Genomic DNA, 15,654 nt, shown 5'->3' with positions numbered 1-15,654 from the left:
AGCTGAAAACACACACGTACGCACACAATTGTGAGTGTTGGAGATCGAGCCTGGCAAGAGAGGCCCAATGCTGAAGCGGTGATTGGGTACGGTGGGGATGTCATTCACCGCGGCTCGGCTCAGCTCGGCTCGGCTCGGCTCGCAAAATGTGCAAAAACATCATTCTCGTTTTCCAATCTCGTGTACTGCGTTCGTTTTGATGGCTTAAGGTGAAACTCTACGCAATGCACAGCACGGCACAGCACAGCACAGGACAGAACACCCTCGAGAAAAAAATGACCACACCCACAAACACACGTCATAATAAAAGACAGCAGATTTCCCAATATTTTCATCATTATTATTATTTCTGCCAATGAAACGATACGATCCCTGGGGGAGGTAAAAAAACATCAGTGTTGAGACTACTGGATGTTGTCGTTGACATAATTTATATATACTGACAGAGTGTGTGCGTGTGCGTGTGTACATGTGAGCGCGTTTATGCATCCATGTATAGATGTGCAAATGTGTGCACGCGTGCGTCCATGTGTACGATTGTGTGCGTTCGTGTGCGTGTAGATGATGCAAGGGTGCAGCAAGAGCAAAAATCATGAGCTCAACAACATGACTCCATCTTTTCAAACAAAACATCAGTGACGTTTGAAGTGTGAAATGGGACCAAGTGAGTTGGTGTGTGCGTGTGCGTGCGTGCACGTGAATCTGCAATGTCCAAAGTAAAACAACAAATCAAAGTGTAGGCATGGCATTAAGAAAGTGGGAAATGTTAGAAGAAGAACAAGAAGGAGAAAAGTGTGTGCACATTCCTAAAGAGAGCAACGTCAGACTAATGAGAAAAAAGGCATCAGCGGTGGGCCGGCTGGCTGACGGCCGGCTGCCAGACATGTGGAAGTCATCAGAAGGCCGATATTGGGGGAACCCCGACGGATCCGCCGCCGCAGCGCAGCGCAGCGCAGCGCGTTTGCTTGGCGTGGAATGATATGGATGCTCTAAGTTGCTCTTACAAAGAGAAAAAAGCACTTTCCACTGCATAGAAAATATGATATGATAAATGAATAAGCATAAGTCATCAAGTGCTAGAGAATCATTTCAATGTTTTGAAACAAACCTCCCAAAAATAGTTTGGTTTTGTTTTGTTTGTTGTTTTTTTTCAAATACAATCCATTTAATTAGTGGTAAAGAACTGCAAATAGTCATCTGTTGAAATTGCAGCATGATGCGCTTTGTACTTTGTGCATCATAACAGTTTGGGTGACAGCGGGGGCTTGCAAGCGTGTCAAATTCCAGTGTGTGTGTTGAGGGCCCGTTGCTCTGGGGAACCAGGAAAACACGCCTGATGATTTGACGCGCCTGTCCGTCAAACGTACTATACGTGGACACGTGGCCTCCGTTCGCCTCGTCGCGCTAGGGCAGGGATTGACTAGCGTGAGGGAAGAGGACGAAGAGTAGGGTGTCATGTGTTTGCACATCATCCGTGGAGCTCAAACATTCAAAGCAAAAAGCTCAATGGAGGTTTGAATGTCCAAGTTGCTGTGACAGCAGCAGCTATTCACCGCTCGAAAAAGGCCACACATTGCTCTTTGGATGGCAGAGAAAAAAAATCGAATAATGTGTGAAATATATGACATCTATATTTATAGGGTGACATACACGCGCACACACACGCACACACACGCGCACACGCGCGCACGCGCGCACACGCGCACACACACACACACACACACACACACACACACACACACACACACACACACACACACACACACACACACACACACACACACACACACACACACACACACACACACACACACACACACACACACACACACACACACACACACACACACGGCAAGAGTGCTATCGACAGGAAACAGCTTTCACATAACAGGAAGTGCGAGTCTCCAATTGACGGCGCATGATTCACGGGCGGGCCAATCAGGCGGCTCTTATTTTGGTGAGCCGTATAAAAGAAGGTGTCGGCTGTACGGACGCTCACATTCAAGTCATGAATGATGGCGAGCGGTGACGCACACGCAACACATTCTGCTGTCAGGAAAAATGGGGGGAAAAACAGTTTGAGGAGCAAAGACTTGTCAATTTATGAGGCATACCAGCTCACGGCATCTTTGGTCATGCTACAGTTGAGCACACAATTTAGCAACATGTAGCGGACTGTCAACATTTGCTACATGACATGTCCTGTCTGCACAACACCTGACTTGAGCTTCTCATTTTTGCAACTGGAGTGATGATACCTGGGTGCTCATATTGATAAGCATTAAGCGTGCATTGAGCCTGCCAAAGCTTTTATGTGGACTGTGTGAGTGAGGGGAAACGCATGCAAACAGCCAGTGAGACCATTGGAGAGAGAGAGAGAGAGAGAGAGAGAGAGCGAGAGAGAGAGAGAGAGAGAGAGAGAGCGAGAGCGCATGACCTCACCTCAGCTCACCACTTGTGTGTGTGTGTGTGTGTGTGTGAGCTCGGCCAGTGCGTCACACTCAAAGGGATGCAAACGGCAGGTCAGGGAAACAAGTCCTTTGGCAATACACACATGCAAGTGATCAAATAAGACAATAAAATGGAAAACCAAAGTCAATTTACAATGAGCATTGGGATCAATTTGACAGGCAAAAGTCAACGTTGGGAGGATGATCAAGTGACAATTGTTTCCAAGAATCTTTGGCAAAACTCCCAAGTGGGAAAACCAGGAGGAGGAAGCGAGCGAGCGAGCCAGCGAGCCAGCGAGCCAGCGAGCGAGCGCCAAGCGCTTTGTTATGGTGACGGGGATTACAGTCGTCACGGCAACTGAGGGGAAAACCCGCGCAGCTGCTGCCGCCGCCGCCACCACCGCTGCATTGGAGGCCTCCGGAAACGGCGGTGCTCCAAGAAATCACAGAGGCACGTGCGCTGTGATGGATGTGCCAATGACGTCAGTGTGATGCAATGCGCCACAAATGACCTGTTTGTGTTTAAACAGTGATCCCTTTTGAAAATCCACTAAATGTATCAAATCAAAATAAATCAGGGCTATTTCATGATGACATAACTCAATCAGGTTCTACCGACTGACCAAAGAGCGAACGCTCCATTTCTCTCCAACTGCACAAGCCTCGGAGAAGGTCCAAAGTGTGAAAGTGCGTGAGCCGTCAGTTCCGACTGGAAAGGGGCTCTCCTGCGCAGCTTGCTGGCGGGAAGCGCCTTCCAAGCGGACCCACTTCCTGAGGAAACTCGGTAATAAGGAACCGGGGGAACCAGGGGAAGGGGGCGTACGTTTAAAAATAACCCGCCTATAAAAGCTCACGCCGCAAGCACACTCGCAGTCCCGGCCGGCCGTGACAGAGAACAAGACGCGCTGGCAAAGCAAAGCAAAACAAAACAAGGTTGTTAGAAAGTTCAACAAGTTGGAATGAAAGCGAAGGGGACTTCAAAAGCTACAACAAAAAGTAGATGGAACTTTCCATCCATCCATCCATCCATCCATCCATCCATCCATCCATCCATCCATCCATCCATCCATCCATCCATCCATCCATCCATCCATCCATCCATCCATCCATCCATCCATCCATCCATTCATCCATTCATCCATCCATCCATCCATCCACCCACCCACCACTGCTTGCAGTACATACGGTACTGTACACTGCATGGTTCCGCCTCACAGTTTAGCATTCAAAAGCAGACACATTCAACACAAAGACTGGAAAAAGTTGAAAACAGACACAGTTAAAAACAGTTTCTAAACCAGACAAGAAAAGTCCACGATAGAAAACAACGCAAAGAACAGAGGTGATTTCAAAAAGGAATTAAATAGCGACATAACAAATAGACATTAGTCAAAACATTCAACGCAGGCATTATTACGCCACACCTTTGGACGTTCTTGTAAGGACAATTTCAAAAACATTAAAAGGTCAAATGGCACAATAAGAAGGTTGACTGCCGGTTGTCAGGGCAACATCGCTTGTTGTGGTAACGCCGAACGCAAGCGTAAGAGATTTCCTCGGGACGAACGGAGCTTTGATGTTGTCGCCGACGTGCCATTTGTCAGCCATTAGCAATTAGCCACTCCTTCGACCCCATTTGGCACGTGGACGTGGCAGGCGCTGCTGACAAACGGGACAAACATGACGGTGGAAAAGTCCATTCGTGCCGGTTCACACAAAAGACCAACTATACCTTGCACTAAATAGAATCAAATACGCATGGTCCAGTGCCATGGAAACGGACTAAGTGCGTCTCCAGTACCAGGACCGGCAAGCGCATGTACAAAAACAGGCACTTTGGTAAGAGATGTGCATAACCGGGGCCGGTTAGCAGTGTTTGTATACCGTACCGTCGCACTCAGCGAGGAAATGTCCCGTTGTGAGTAGCGAGGTAGCCAAGCATCCGTTTTTGTACAAGGCATATAACCGGAGCAGCGCTTATACCACCGCCACATGTTCATGTTCAAGTGGGAGTACTGGATTGAGTACGTAGCAGTAGCAAGTATTTGTGTTTGAAGCAAGCGCACGGAACAGCGTGGGACTCATTTGGCGACGTGATGTCCGGCCGATGAGATGTGGTGCACCCGCGGCGGCCCTGTCTGGCCAGCTCGCCCCCGAAAACAAGCGCACTAGCCGGAGCTGCGGCGCCATCAGCTCATGTGCATTTGGTAGAATGCGCGTAGGCCAGCACTCACCTTAACCTAATGAGTCACGTAACGAGCCGAGGTAGGATCGGAGCCCATCCCAACGTCTGGTTCACACAGCCACCTACCTGCTTTGCCCTCTGACTCACTCACGCAAGACATTCCTCCCTCCTTCCCTCCCTCCCTCCCTCCCTCCCTTCCTCCAGTTGCACGGCGCCGGGCGCACTCAAAGGATCCCTCCCGACGGTGTCATTAGCACTTTTACTTAATGGGCGCCGCGACACACCCGCTGATGTCTTTGAAGGTTTTCAACTGACATCAGTGGGAACAATGCCTTTGAACAAATGTCAAGAAAGTAAGGCATTGTTGACATTCCTTTCCATGGCAGCACGCAACACAACCAGTTTCAACACCAGTGTCAAGTCAGGTCAAGTCCAAATTTTCTGCGACAGCAATTGGCGGCCTTAGTTGGAGATATTGAAGATATCCCTTCTTGAGGGCAAGGACAAACAGGGGAAGAAGAAGAAAAAAAGCAACGTACAGATGAGGGTGCATCAGGCTGCGATCGATCGATCGATCGACGGATGCATGCCGAGAGGGCCACATTTGTGAAAGACGCTCTAGAAACAAAGGTAGGTGACTTATACAGATGGATGGGGGAGCGAGCATCAGGCTGCCATAGAGAGAGAGATAGATAGATAGATAGATAGATAGATGCATGTGGAGACATTTGTGAAAAGACGCTAGTCTAGACGCTCTAGAGCCAAAGCTGCCTTACACACTTGCATTAGCTCGAGAGAGAGACCTGATGTCAAATTTGACCTGAAAATGAAAGCCACTCAGAAGAAGGAGAGATTTTGAGTCAATGTTACAAACGTATCCCCCCAAATAGTCGACTCCATCTATTGCCTGCCTGATTGCTTGCTGCTCTCAGGTTGAATCGAATGTTTTTATTCACTCACCATTTTTGCAGCGTGCCTCACCAAAAACATGAAGTCAGTTTTAGAAAAAATCTCTCCCCGACTTCTTTGACAACTTGTGCTGCTGCGGAGGCGGGGCCAGAGCAGCTGGGCGGGGCCAGAAGGGCCGGGTGGGGCGGCTTTGCGCCCCGGAGCAGCTTAAAAGCAACCCGGCCCTGCTCCTCGCCGACATTCCGGCCCTGCTCCTCGCCGACATTCCGGCCCTGCTCCTCTCTCTCTCTCGCTTCCCTGGCCCGGCTGGGCTCGGCCACCTGACACATCTGCACGGACGCCACCGCCGACCGACTCCTTTGCACTCGTCTTGATTCATTTGTTTTGATTGAACAAGCAAAGGAAGATGGCTTTGACTCGAAGCGTTTTACCTTCATTCTCCACTTTTTCCACGCAGAAGGAAGAAGTAAGTCCATTTGTTGAAGTGTGTTTATGTTTCGGGGGCACCAATCGAGTGAGCGCTCGAGTGCTCTCTTTCCATGTCCTGTGTCGAGTTTGCGTGTGGATTTTTTCTTCTCTCATCTTCTGTGTCAGATGAACTGAACACCAAACTGTGAAGGTACGTAAATTGAGTGAGCACAGCTATCAGATAGCCAGCGTGGGTTCCGTTGTCCGCATGAGCGCTTGGATCTTGTGCACGCGAATGGAAGAGGGGCTAAATTGTCCAGAGGTCTCTGTCCATTGCTCTACGTCTGACGTTGACTGCCTGACACATGCCAGCACTTGACTTTGCGCTCATCTGGGATTGGAGCAGATTGGAAAGAGGATGTCAATGTTGACACATGCGTGCGCGCGTGCTGTTGTTCCACAGGTCTGGGGGAGAGCTCCAAAGGACAATGATGACCTGGACACCTTCCTGGACTTGGACTTTATCCTGGCCTACAGCGCCATGAGTGCAGACTCCATGACAGCCTGCGAGCGGACTCTGGATGGCAGGGCTCTTGGGTACCAGCAGCAGGACTATGCGTCCCTGGCGGACGTGGACGCCCCCTCTCAGCCAGCTCAGCCTCTGCCAGCATACAGCAGCAGCAGCAGCAGCAGCAGCAGCAGCCTGATGGGCGAGCTGCTGCGGTACGACTCGGATGTGGACGGCCTCCAATCGGGAAGCATCCAGGGCGGCTTCTTGGTCGGCGCGGCGTCGGCTTTCCACGACTCTGGAGCTCGCTTCACAGACTCCTATGCGGCACATCCGTGGATTAAGCCGGAGCCCGACTCTTACGGGCCCTCGGTCGGCGACGTGCCGCGGGCCTCGGGCGAGGTGAAGCGGGAGGCCGGCGTGACGTCGTGCGGCGGCTCCCACCCGCAGCCCCGTCCGGCGAGCTCGCCTCCCGGAGTCGCCGGAAACCTGACGCCGCCCCTCAGCCCCGACGAGATCGCCGCCTTCCCGCAGAGCTTGGACGAGCGGCGATTCCACTTTTGCTTTTCCTCCGGAGCGCATCTCCGCTTTCCGGCCTCGTACGGGCAGATGACGCCGCCGTCGTCGCCGCTGGACTTGATGGATAGCAAGGCCAGGAGAGGGCGGCGCGCCTGGCCCCGCAAGCGCACCGCCAGCCACACCTGCACCTACGGCGGATGCGGCAAGACCTACACCAAGAGCTCGCACCTCAAGGCGCACCTCAGGACGCATACGGGTAAGGCAGCGGCAGCGGCAGCAGCAGCGGCAGCGGCAGCGGCAGCAGCAGCGGCAGCGGCAGCAGCAGCAGCCGCCGCCGATCCCCCCCGGTTCTGATGTCACTGAGTCATCTGTTGTCTTTGGCAGGAGAGAAGCCCTACCACTGCACATGGCAGGGATGCGGCTGGAAATTTGCTCGCTCCGACGAGCTGACGCGCCACTTCCGCAAACACACCGGACACAGGCCCTTCCAGTGCCATTTGTGTGAGCGCGCCTTCTCGCGCTCTGACCACCTGGCGCTGCACATGAAAAGACACATGTGATGTGCGTGTGCTGCACAGAGTTGGTGTTTTTTGAATTTAAGAGCGCATCAAGTGTAACAGATGACAAGTCAGCAGCACAGGGAGCTAGCTGCTAATGCTCCTCCATCACATCAGACACGTGTGTACAGGCGCGGCGGATACAAAGATGATAAGACAACTGCAAGACGTTTTCGTGCAGAATGAAGGAGCCCTGCGTGGACAGGACACGGAAGAAAAAAAGACTTCAAAGAAACGAGGACAAGAGCATGACAACGTTTTGTTGCCAAACTGCTTTTCACGCAACGTGACGGCGTCCCCTCGTAGACAGAACCAAACTTGGCTGTATATACAAAGAATGTGTCCAAAGTCATATTTTGTGTATCATTAAAACAATCAAGAGAACAAACGATGGCTCTCAGAACCTTCCAGCTACAGCATACATTATACGTCCAAGTTCACAGCGACAACTGCCAGACAAGTGCATGTGCAAGCCAAAGCCACTTTCTGTCCGCACGTTGGGTGTATATAATATATATGTATATAATATATATATATATGTGTGTGTATATGTATATATAGACTCTCTCTCTCTCTCTCTATATATATATACTATATACATATACACTATATTATAGAGGCAAATAGAGTGCAGGGAACTGCTGTCCACTTTAGTGTGGGAAAGACGTGAAGACAACGCCACCTACTGGTTGGGAAGCACATCAGCGGGGCAAAAATATTTGGACGCACCTCAAATCCAGTCGGAGCAATAGTGCACGCGCGCGAGAAACCACAGGCATGCACTCCAGCCACTTTTGCAAATGAGTTGCCACACCGGCATTCGCATGGTTTTGCACATCGGTTCAAGCAGCTGACATGAAAGGTGACCCACGCATACCCCCTAACAAAGCTCAAGCACTTGTGCTGCTATTGTGTGGAAGTTGGCAGGAAAATGCGTGCGTGTCGTACAAACAGACAACAACAACAGATGTCCGTTATTTTGAACAATTAACACGTCAACTCACAAAAGCTGGAGGAAGAAGGCGAGGGTGTGTCTGCCAGTAAAACACATGACTTCTGTGTAAGGTGTCCACAAAAAGAAGAAGAACGGCAACACAATTGCATTACTCTACAACGACAGTAAAGTGACACACAATACATTTCAATGTTTATCTCAGCATGACAAGCGAACATTTTTTGATCCTAATATTTGGAATGCATTTGTTTTAAACTCCTCAATTCATTCCTATTCGTGACCTAACAACACAGCCATTCAATTGAGACCGCTTTCGACCGTTACAATGCATCACCGCCATTAATAATAGTTTCCACAAGGTGGCACTCAATGTCGACTACTCTGTCATTCATCTGCTCTGCTGTAGCCTTGCTTGCAGGCGGAATATCCAATTCGTTCATTGCAAAAGTGAAATACAATTTGGTGTCATCTCAAGCTTACCGCTTTACTGTGTCCGTCGTTTCCACAGATCGAAGGAACTGTAACGCAATGAAACTTTGGGCGAATCCTTCTCGATTTCTGCAACACTCGTCCTTGAAGTGCTTCGCACAGGCAAGCAGGACAAAAAACGAAACTCAACCAGGCACCTGTTTGACGTTCTGATGCTGGGGGACGATTGGTGCATCCGACAACGGAACATTTATTTGGATGTCTCCATTTCGGCATCCTTGACTAGTTTGCACTACAACAGTCTCTCCGAGAAATAAAGACGGCGGATTTGCAAGAGCGTTTGGCCGCACTCACTACCTTGTTTGGCGACACCTGCTACCTTGTTTGGCCGCACCCGCTACCTTGTTTGGCCGCACCCGCTACCTTGTTTGGCCACACCCACTAGCCGGTATGGCCGCACCCACTACCTTGTTTGGCCGCACCCACTACCTTGTTTGGTAGGCCCGCCCTAACGGATGTAATAGATAAAAATGCGTCAGAGGAAATGAATATAATTGAAGGGAACAAAAAATATCCCCCAAACACATTGTAAAAGTATCTCTGCGGCACCTGGAGGGATTAGACGAAACTCCTCGACAACCCTAGAGACTCCAAGTGCACAATAAAATGTATTTAAAAGCTAAAAAAGTGGCTTTTCCATGATATGACTCCTCATTGAAGTGTGGGGAGGGAAAAAGTTCAGTAAAGTAAACAGGTTTTATTTGATCTGATTTTTGCGGTGGGTGCTTTGTATATCAGTTGTAGCTGTAGTTTTCATTCACGCTGATAGATGGCCACTCTACGATATTGTCTTCAATAAACTGGACGTCATATGGTCTTCTTGTTGCAAATATGACAGTCTTGGGTCCTTTTTTGGTCTGAAACATGACTCTCTTCTCAAACGTGACCGGAGCAGATCCTGAATTGCAGGAAATAAAGATCTCATATTAAAAATACAAGGAGTGTGAGGAGAGTGTTTTCTTTTCAACATGGTATTGTTTCCAAAATGTTCAATAAATGCTTTTCCAATTTCAAAAATAATGGTCGTGAGTTCAATATTGAACAGAATAACGGTGATTATTATTTACCTGGTGTAACTGGAGCTCAAATGGGTCATACGCAATTGTAATTTGGACGCTGGTGAAGGTCCTTTGCAAATCACGCCTACCTGTCTCGCGCAGACACTCTTCCTTATGCCTCTCATCCCACGCTATAAGTTTACAGGCCATGGAGCAGTAGAAGACTTTGTGGCAGCGAGTACAAGCAGTTAGCTTGACAGCAGCAGAGCGACCACACTGGTAGCAAAACTTAAAGGGTGACCTGAGAAAAGAAAAGATTGCGTCACACTCAAAGAACTGACTGCAGCAGATGCAGCTTTAGCAGTACCTTAGTTTTAATCCAGTGGGAGGTTCCATTTTGGCATCAAAATAAATGGCACCTTTATCTGTGAGGACAAATATTACAATCAATATACATATGGTATACACACACACAAACACACACACACACATGGCAAAGATGCCATTTTGTCGGACTTGTGACTTACCGATGCGTACTAGATGCTCCCGTTCTCTCTGGACAACAGTCTTCTTCAGCAGACTTCCCATCATGCTTAGCAGCTGGCGCTGTATTTTAAACATCTCCCTCCCCTCCATGCTGAGAGCATGATAGGGAGTGTGGGCGATACCAGAGTCCTAGGGAGCAACATGAACACTTGTTTCGGCTTTATGCCAAACATTTATGGAGGTGGGTGTGCTTGAAAAGAGAACACAGTCGTGTCAGCTCAAAACCATAGCAAAAAAGACATAAATACATAAATAAATAAATGTCATACAAGCCCAGTCAAGATTCTTTGGTTGTAAAATTTGTAACCTGGTTGAAGGAGACGTGCGCGTAGTCCACCGCCGTTCCGACAGTATCGCCGACCTGAACCGGCATCAATATGTCCGCGCCGACCTTCTCTAACATGTCCAGCTATGAGAGGATACAGAGTGTCACACTGACAACACACAAAAGACTGAAATAGTAGTCATGGTTTAGTGGCGTATTTGAAATGGTCGTGTGCTTGAACCTTGGAAAACAATGACCTTGTGTCAATCCAACTTGCGTCAACATAACACAAGGATCGCGGCTGATATTCGAGCACGAAACGCGCAGCCGCTCGCACGGACGTTGTTCATTTGCACGCATGCGTCCGAGTGTAGGAAGTACCAGCTTTGGTCGGTTGGCATCCAAACGATAGTTGAAGTTTCCCAGGGCGCAAAGGGCGGTCCCCACGCCACGGCCCAAAGTGAGGTTGGGATCCACACCTCCTTTCAGCAGCTCCTCCACCGCCTACATAGGGAAAGAGCAGGAAACCAAAGACACTTCTCAGAGGCACATCACGTATGTGACACTGGACACAGTACCCACCTACCGTGTTATTGCCACTGGCGATAGCCAGCGAGAGAGGGGAATGGCCACTCCAGAGGAAGTCTGTGCTGGCATTATAGGAGAGCAAGAGCGATACCACCTTGCTGGCATTCTGGACGGAAAGAAACAGGCAAAGCTGTTGGCAGAACCCCGATTTGGGTGGGAGCCAGGAAGCTTGCTTCCTTTGCCCATTCCATGATGTCTTTTTCTTCATTTGGACTAGAAGGTGCATTTTTGCGGCCAAGCACGGCCGGCCGGACGGACGGACGGACGGATTGTGTGTTGTGTGCGGGTCGGGTGAACTCAACTCACACAGTAATCGCTGTCCCTCTGGCAGGCGATGTGCAGCGCCGTCCGACCTCCCTCTTTGGGACGTGGCTTTTCGTCCATTCTCCACGATTTGCGAGTGATGGTGGAACCCTGGGAAACATTTGAAAATCCTACTCGGGTGTTCTCGATTGACTTCGGTCAGCGTGCTGGCTGCGCACCCTGTCCGGTCGGTAGATGTCATCCTGGTCGCATGCCCGCGCATCTGGATCGGTCAGTGCGTGCAGCAGCAGTTTGGTGATTTCGGGACCTTCCAGACCGGGCAGCGCTGCAGCTACGTGGAGAGGATAGAGGCCTTTCCTCTACAACACGAGGCCATTGGTTATTTGACGCCAGGCGAATACACAAACGACGTACGGGATTGGCACGCTACCTCGGGTGGGAGACAAATATCAGTTTGTGCTCCGCACAGTAGATGTTTCTTGACAGTCTTGGTATCTGCTGCCAAAATGGCCAGGAAGATAACAGGTAAAGGCACTCTGGAAGTGTTGGGATCAGCGCCCCGATCCAAGAGCAGATTCAGCGTGGTCAGACGAACACGGTGCCTGGCGACACAAAGCGCGGCCGGCCGTCAACGGATACGACGGAGCTGTGCGGGGAGCGGCGGCGGCGGCGGCGGCGGAGACCTACTCAAACTTCATGGCGGCCATTTTGCGAACAGTCTCCTCAGTGTCATCGGAATGCTGCTGAAACCAAGCGTGGCTGAGAGCCTCGGCCGCTTCTTGCAGAACGTTCTCGCTGACGTGGATGCTGTAGCTGTACATGCAGCAGGCAGAGTCAAAACAACGCGCCGGTTTCATATTTTTGTTGCTTTCCTGCTGCAGGGTCGAAGGAATCAAATACAGCAGGTTGAAAGAGCTTCTTTGCTTTGCTTCAAGGCGTGTGTGTGTATCCTTTCACGCCGCCACGCGGAGCTACCTTGGCAACTTTGGACGAATATTCTTTCCACTTGACACTGCCGAGCACAATATGGCCCTCCTTGACTTCCACCGAGCGTTCGGAAAGCAGCACCTTCTCCTCGTTTGCTGCCTTGTCATCCTTGTCCCTCCCCCCTTCAACCTCATGGTACTCTCTCATCTTATCGCCGCCGCCGCCGCCTTCTACCTTGCTGTCGTCCCTCCGGGTTCTCACTTTCCCTCGGGCTTTTTTACTGTTGGGGGAACGCTTAGTCGACTCCACCTGTCTAATCTGATGACATATAGAAGTGGATGCCATCTGCAATGGGAAAAAGTATTGGACATTTTCCATTTGGTGGAGTGGTGGCATCATTTCAATGTACTCTCTTCCATTGGAAAGGCTCAGCCGAGGAGGAAAATCAATCTGGCAAGGAGGAAAATCAATCTGGCAAGGAGGAAAATCAATCTGGCAAGCAAGGAGGAAAAGCAATCTGGCAAGCAAGGAGGAAAAGCAATCTGGCAAGGAGGACAAGCAATCAGGCTCTGAATTCTAACAACAACATACGTACTTACTTGTGTTTTGGATATAAGTCCATCAAAGGTGTAAAGGGACTGAAAAGGATAGTAGAGTACGTGACACACGGCCAAGGCCGACATCCCCTCGGAATTCACCTTGTCAATGTCGGCGCCCAAATCTAACAGCAGTTGGACCACATCATTGTGGCAGTTCACCTGAAAGAAAGAAAGAAAGAAAGAAAGAAAGAAAGAAAGAAAGAAAGAAAGAAAGAAGGAAGGAGGAAAATCACCTGAAAGAAATACGTACATGTGACGACAACAGTCATGGAGTAAAATCGACCAAGTCAATCCTCCCGTTTGCCGCTTTCAAACAACACGAGAAAGAAATTGGTAGCGTATTACTGTGGCGGCAATCAGGGCGGTGTGCCCCTGAGAATCAGCCACGTCCGGGTGTACCAGGCCGTCCAGGAGAATATTCAAAATGGCTGCTCCTTTCCCGACGGAAGCCTGATGAATCAACAGCTCTGATGTGATTTCCAAATTTCCTTTGGGCCCAAATCTGTCTCGCTGCATTGAAATAATTGCTGCGACATCCCAGTCCAAAGTTTCAGCCTGTTTTCTGAGAGAAACACACACAAAGCGAGCGACGTGCCCGTCCGTCCGTCCGTCCGTTTGTTCATTCAGAAACGATGAGAGTCAAGCACGCTTTGACACCAACTGACCGATCGACCGACCGACCCACCTATGTTTGTGAATGTGAGCCAGCATCCGGGCTCGTAAGGGCAGATTGTCATGCGGATCTCGCTTGTAACCTTCGTACGCGTGCGAATCGGGTTCCCACAGCTGCTCAAAGAAATGGCGGTCAAACTCTCTTCGACGCCCTGGCGGCAACGGTAGATGGTCTCCATCTGTGGAATAATTCTCAATGCCGCAGGGCAAAGCGTTATTGCGGTCATGAAGCAGCCAGCTCTCATCCGGCTCTACCTGCAGAGAGAGCCGGACAAAAATCAACAAACAATCATAACGACATCGTTGAATCCCAAAGCTTGCTTGGTCCTCCTTCCTATTCAGCCGCTTACAACGGGGCAAAGAAATGCTACTGACGTGGCCGTGAGAATGCGACAAGATGTTTGGCTCCAAGTAGGCAGCGTATTCTGTCAAGTTTTTCAGGCTGAAGCTGCTCTGGACACAGTTACACAATTGTATCAGATGCTTGCCATGCCACAGACCCACATCTTGACATCCTGTGGGTTCACTGAGCACACCGGGACCAAACCTTTGATCGGCGTGGTACAAACCCTGAAAAGGACAAGAAGACTTTGGCAGCCAGCATTCATGACACATTTCCAGAAAGTGCCAATGGTGATTTCACCTTGAAAGTGGCTCCGTCGGAAAAAAAATGTTGTCCGTAGCCCTCTCTCCAATTCAGGTAGAATTTGCCCGTGAATTTGTTGCCCGTCGGCCAACAGTACATGCCGTCGCCGTGCCTGTAGTCTTTGTAAAAAGAACCCTCGTAGAACTGGACAGACAGACAGACAGACAGACAGAGAGAGGGAGGGAGGGCTTGATTCGTTTCCATGGTGGCTCTTTCTTTGGCCATTGTGTCATCTCATCTCGTCTCACCTCTCCATTTTGCCAGCTGTACCTTCCCTTGCCGTGTTTGAGGCCATCGACGAAATCTCCCTCATATTTGGAACCGTCGAGAAACTCCTGGACACCAAAACCTTGTCGTTGCACCTCGCCGACTTCTCTGTTCGGACTCCCAGCCCGCGGCTTCATCGCCGCTCGTCCCCCCCGGGCCATGGCAACATCTTGTCGGTTTGACAACATTCCAAAAGGAACTCAAAGAATAAGGCCGGTCGATCGATGGAGCTTCGACGAGGCTTTAGCCTTCATGTGTATGGGTTGCGAAAAGTGCGCTGCTGCATTTCAAACATTTTGTTTGGCATTTTTGTGGAAGTCAACCGGCGTCATGGCAAAGAGATCTTAGGACCACCCCCCGCCATCTCCCAAGCCCCACCCCTAAACCACAAGCCACGCCCCTATCACAAGCCCCACCCCCAAGAGGGCATTGGATGACGTCGCAGACACAGAAAGTCAATGTTTATTAGTTCGAAAAGAATTGAATCCCAAATGGTCATTACAATCATTCCAGTGGTACAAACACATTATAAAATTAAAATGAATGAATAAGAGTAAAAAATACATTGACTGATCTAGACGTCTTTTCGAAGGCTTTAAAAAATGATAAGTGTATCTGTAACTAAAACATATTTCCCCATACTTCAAGCGCTACAGTTTATATATATGTATATATATATATATATACATACATACATATGGGTTGTAAAAAGCAAGTACATTCAAGCAAATTTCCATATTCCATATATATATATATATATATATGTATGTACTTGCTTTTTACAACCCATAATTAGGAATACTATCTAATAAGATCCAACAGCTGTATAAAAATGCCATTACAAAGTTAACATTGTTACAGTCAGAGAACTATTATACCGGGATACAAACAAAAAACATGCA

The 15,654-nt window shown here is 49.4% G+C and overlaps 2 protein-coding genes across 6 annotated transcripts; one reads left to right on the top strand and one right to left on the bottom strand.

Moving 5' to 3' along the window:
* Nucleotides 1-4,874: 4,874 nt before the first annotated feature.
* On the top strand, nucleotides 4,875-7,924 carry LOC148389133 (Krueppel-like factor 2). 3 transcript variants are annotated; one of them, XM_088394651.1, is made up of 3 exons: nucleotides 4,875-5,265; nucleotides 6,416-7,235; nucleotides 7,364-7,924. In XM_088394651.1, exons 1-3 carry the CDS (start codon nucleotides 5,218-5,220, stop codon nucleotides 7,537-7,539), a joined length of 1,044 nt encoding a protein of 347 aa, XP_088250777.1. In that variant the 5' UTR covers nucleotides 4,875-5,217; the 3' UTR covers nucleotides 7,540-7,924. The 3 variants fall into 3 exon arrangements, with proteins under 3 accessions (XP_088250777.1, XP_088250776.1, XP_088250778.1); XM_088394650.1 differs by lacking the exon at nucleotides 4,875-5,265 and adding an exon at nucleotides 5,690-6,010; XM_088394652.1 differs by lacking the exon at nucleotides 4,875-5,265 and adding an exon at nucleotides 6,043-6,163.
* Nucleotides 7,925-9,657: 1,733 nt separating this feature from the next.
* ankmy1 (ankyrin repeat and MYND domain containing 1) lies at nucleotides 9,658-15,115 on the bottom strand. Of its 3 annotated transcripts, XM_088394604.1 has the most exons (19): nucleotides 14,734-15,115; nucleotides 14,483-14,629; nucleotides 14,215-14,409; nucleotides 13,853-14,094; nucleotides 13,513-13,729; nucleotides 13,267-13,326; nucleotides 13,168-13,206; nucleotides 12,617-12,913; nucleotides 12,329-12,516; nucleotides 12,072-12,243; nucleotides 11,860-12,000; nucleotides 11,684-11,791; nucleotides 11,376-11,483; nucleotides 11,171-11,293; nucleotides 10,832-10,933; nucleotides 10,506-10,653; nucleotides 10,346-10,403; nucleotides 10,128-10,279; nucleotides 9,658-9,878 (listed from the first exon to the last, which is right to left on the bottom strand). In XM_088394604.1, exons 1-19 carry the CDS (start codon nucleotides 14,938-14,940, stop codon nucleotides 9,715-9,717), a joined length of 2,868 nt encoding a protein of 955 aa, XP_088250730.1. In that variant the 5' UTR covers nucleotides 14,941-15,115; the 3' UTR covers nucleotides 9,658-9,714. The 3 variants fall into 3 exon arrangements, with proteins under 3 accessions (XP_088250730.1, XP_088250729.1, XP_088250728.1); XM_088394603.1 differs by having other exon boundaries at nucleotides 13,168-13,326; XM_088394602.1 differs by having other exon boundaries at nucleotides 13,168-13,326; nucleotides 13,853-14,409.
* Between the last annotated feature and the right edge of the window lie 539 nt (nucleotides 15,116-15,654).

Source organism: Syngnathus floridae, chromosome 13 (assembly GCF_059516105.1).
Source record: "Syngnathus floridae isolate MCC-2025c chromosome 13, RoL_Sflo_1.0, whole genome shotgun sequence".
NCBI classification, from domain to species: Eukaryota; Metazoa; Chordata; class Actinopteri; order Syngnathiformes; family Syngnathidae; genus Syngnathus; species Syngnathus floridae.
Note: the sequence above shows the minus strand (reverse complement) of the source record. Positions and strands in the feature narration are given on the sequence as shown.